The sequence below is a fragment of the Bison bison genome, unplaced genomic scaffold (genome assembly GCF_000754665.1).
Source record: "Bison bison bison isolate TAMUID 2011002044 unplaced genomic scaffold, Bison_UMD1.0 scf7180017864516, whole genome shotgun sequence".
NCBI lineage: Eukaryota > Metazoa > Chordata > Mammalia > Artiodactyla > Bovidae > Bison > Bison bison.
The window spans coordinates 3,184,525-3,187,948 of NW_011495069.1; the positions used below are offsets into that span (position 1 = coordinate 3,184,525).

The window sequence follows — 3,424 nt, forward strand, 5'->3', positions numbered from 1 at the left end:
ACTGACTCGATGGACGTGAGTCTGAGTGAACTCTGGGAGTTGGTGATGGACAGGGAGGCCTGGCGTGCTGCGATTCATGGGGTCGCAAAGAGTCAGACACGACTGAGTGACTGATCTGATCTGAGCTGATCTGATCTAGGTTGGTCATAACTTTCCTTCCAAGGAGTAAGTGTCTTTTAATTTCATAGCTGCAGTCACCATCTGCAGTGATTTTAGAGCCCCCCAAAATAAAGTCTGACACTGTTTCCACTGTTTCCCCATCTATTTCCCATGAAGTGATGGGACCAGATGCCATGATCTTTGTTTTCTGAATGTTGAGCTTTAAGCCAACTTTTTCACTCTCCACTTTCACTTTCATCAAGAGGCTTTTGAGTTCCTCTTCTCTTTCCGCCATAAGGGTGGAGTCATTTGCATATCTGAGATGACTGATATTTCTCCTGGCAATCTTGATTCCAGCTTGTGTTTCTTCCAGTCCAGCGTTTCTCATGATGTACTCTGCATATAAGTTAAATAAGCAGGGTGACAATATACAGCCTTGACATACTCCTTTTCCTATTTGGAACCAGTCTGTTGTTCCATGTCCAGTTCTAACTGTTGCTTCCTGACCTGCATACTAGTGTTCTCAATAAAGAAAAACCCTCAAACAGTTCGGTTGAATATAAAGTCAAAGTACCCCTCTCTTGTGCCTTGTGCCCACTTGGTTTGGGCCATTTCCTTCTAAAAATACTACACACACTCAAAAACACACATATGCAACACACGTATATGTTTTGAATAATCACATATACAAACTGCTCTCCAATTTACTTTTTTAATGTCTTTTTAATTCACTTCTTATATCCAGTAAAAATTACTCTGTTTGGTGAACATCTCTCTGAGTTTTGACAAATACATATAGTCATGTAACTCTCTCCACAATCAAAATATGGAACAGCTGAAATTTTTTAAAATATACATTTTATCTTGGATATCTTCGCGTCTTGGTGTGGAAAAAACCCACGACTTTCATTTCAGCATTGTGTGATGCTCCACTGCACAGAGGTACCGTAACATATTTTGGCTTTCTAGGTGACTCAGTGGTAAAGAATCTGCCTGCAATGTAGGAGGCTCAGGGTCAGTCCCTGAGTTGGAGAGATTTCCTAGAGGAGGAAATGGCAACCCACTCCAGTATTCTTGCCTGGGAAACCTCACAGACAGAGGAGCCTGGTGGGCTACAGTCCACGGGGTCGCAAGAGTCCAGCATAACTTAGCGACTGAACTACAACCACCATGATGTATACACTATCCCCTATCAATGGCCTTTTAGAAAGTTTCCAGATTTTCACTTTCTCAAACAGTCCCACAACAAATATACAGCACATGCACATGGATATTTTCATCCTTGTGTGTTGCCACAGAATTCAATTCCTAAAAGTGGAATCGCTGGGTCAAAGGAGCTTGTGCATTTTCAATGCTGACAGATGGCACATTGCTAAATCGTTCTCCCGCAGGAGTGCTTCAGCGCAGTGGCCCATCAACAGGCCATGAGAACTCCTGTCTCCTCCTTGGCAACAAGGGTGTCGTCAAACATTTAAATATTTGCTAATCCATAGATGGAAAAATCATAACTTATTTCAATTTAGAATATGCTCCTGAGACTGAGCATTTTTTCACAGGCTTATATAATACTTTTCTCATAAAAGCATTTTGTTGAAAATGATGTTTGTCATGCATGCTGCAAATACATTTCCCAGTTGACTTCTTGCCTTTTGAAGTGTTTTGTACTAGCATTGGACAGATTAAATCCACAAAACAGAAGTCCAGAAATAAAACCAAATGTTCATGACAGCTTTGTTAGGATAGAGATGGAGAACTGATAAACTGCAGGGACTCGATGAATGAACTGTTATCGGTAAACGGTGATGACATTTGTACTATTCGGAAAATCAAAGAAAAGGCTGTTTTCTATTTCCTCACACCAAAATAATTTTTGTTTTTGTGTGAATCAAAGATTTAAACAAAAACAGAATCACAAAAATTCTAGAATTTTTTTTTCCTATTCGGAAAGACTTTTTAGCATGACAAATGGGAAGACATAAGGGGAAAGGTTGATAATTATAACCACACACACAAAGTTTTAAACTTTACGGCCAAAAACAAAACAAACAAACAAAAAAAGTGGGTTTAGAATATTATCCATGGTACATGATTTTCCCATGGTTTTCTGTGGTTTGGACTTTATCCACGATTTGGGATTATTTGTGTCGATGTTTCTCATGGGTAGTGGAGAGCAGGTCACGTGTCCTTGGGCGCTATGGGGGCAGTACCCAGGGAGGAGCTGTGATGTGCCAGGGAAAGAGCTGTGGCTGGGGGCAGAGGGGAGGGGGCCCACCACCAGGAGCTCAGCTTTCTCCTCTTCCTCTTGCGTTCTTAGCCCTTGCTGAACGGTGGCCCGGACCTGAGCCAGGGTCCCAAACTCCGGGGTCCAGGGGCCCGCAGGCCCTCTCTGCTGCCCCAAGGCTGCCAGCCCTTCCTGCCCTCCAACCAGGAGACCCAGGCCTGGAGCCCCATGAAAGAGTTGGATCTTGGGTCCAATTTGAAGCCTTCCTCAGAGAGCCGCAGCCCTGGGGACCTGGGTAAGTGTCCACAGGGTCCAAGATCTGATTGGGGACACGGAGGAATCCTAAGCTGGAGCCCATCCTGGGGGAGGTGGGGCGGTGTCTGATATGGCCCATCCCTGCCAGGGACCTCACCAACCCCTCCTTCCCAATCAACCTGGTCTTTGGGCTACCTGCGAGGGTCCCAGATGTCCTCCCCGCAGAGTGCTCCCCACTCTCTGGCCCCCTCAGGTACTGACTTCCGGGGAGGGGGGTCTGCCCTACTCTTGGGGACAAGCCCGTGCTACCCCTGTTCTCCTAAGGAACATTGTGGGTTCCCTGGGGCGGGAGGAGCGAGGCGGGACTGTCCTTGCCTAGTGTCTGCATCCCGGGGAGGTATGTAATGTCCCCTGGGAGTGGACCCTCTGTCCTGCAGCTCAGCTCTCAGCCTGCTTGTTCCTCCGCCCGCAGAGCCGTCCCATCACCCCTCTGCCTTCGCGACGGAGACGTCCTCCGACTGGGAGCCCCTGGCCGAGTCTGAGGAGCGGGCCAGCCCCAGCAGGCCCGCCACCCCAGGCCCCGTGCTGGGCAAGGCCGTGGTCAAGGGCCTGCGGGACAGCCAGCATTTGCAGTGGGAAGTGAGCTTCGAGCTGGGGCCTCCCGGCCCCGAGAGGGGCGGCGCGCAAGAGCCCGACCTGTGGAGCGAGACCTTCCACCACCTGGCGGCGCGCGCCATCATCCGGGATTTCGAGCAGCTGGCGGAGCGAGAGGGTGAGATTGAGCAAGGTGAGCGCAGCGGGCCCGCCCCTCCACGCGGCCCCACTCCCTCATCACAGGACCACCCCTCC

General features: G+C 48.6%; 1 protein-coding gene across 1 annotated transcript in view; it reads left to right on the forward strand.

Annotated features, from left to right (window-relative positions):
- Positions 1-3,424, forward strand: part of VWA5B1 (von Willebrand factor A domain containing 5B1) — a 52,837-nt gene that overhangs the window by 33,052 nt on the left and 16,361 nt on the right. The window contains 2 exon segments of the mRNA XM_010830231.1: positions 2,414-2,615; positions 3,048-3,362. Coding sequence (XP_010828533.1) covers positions 2,414-2,615; positions 3,048-3,362 — 517 coding nt within the window.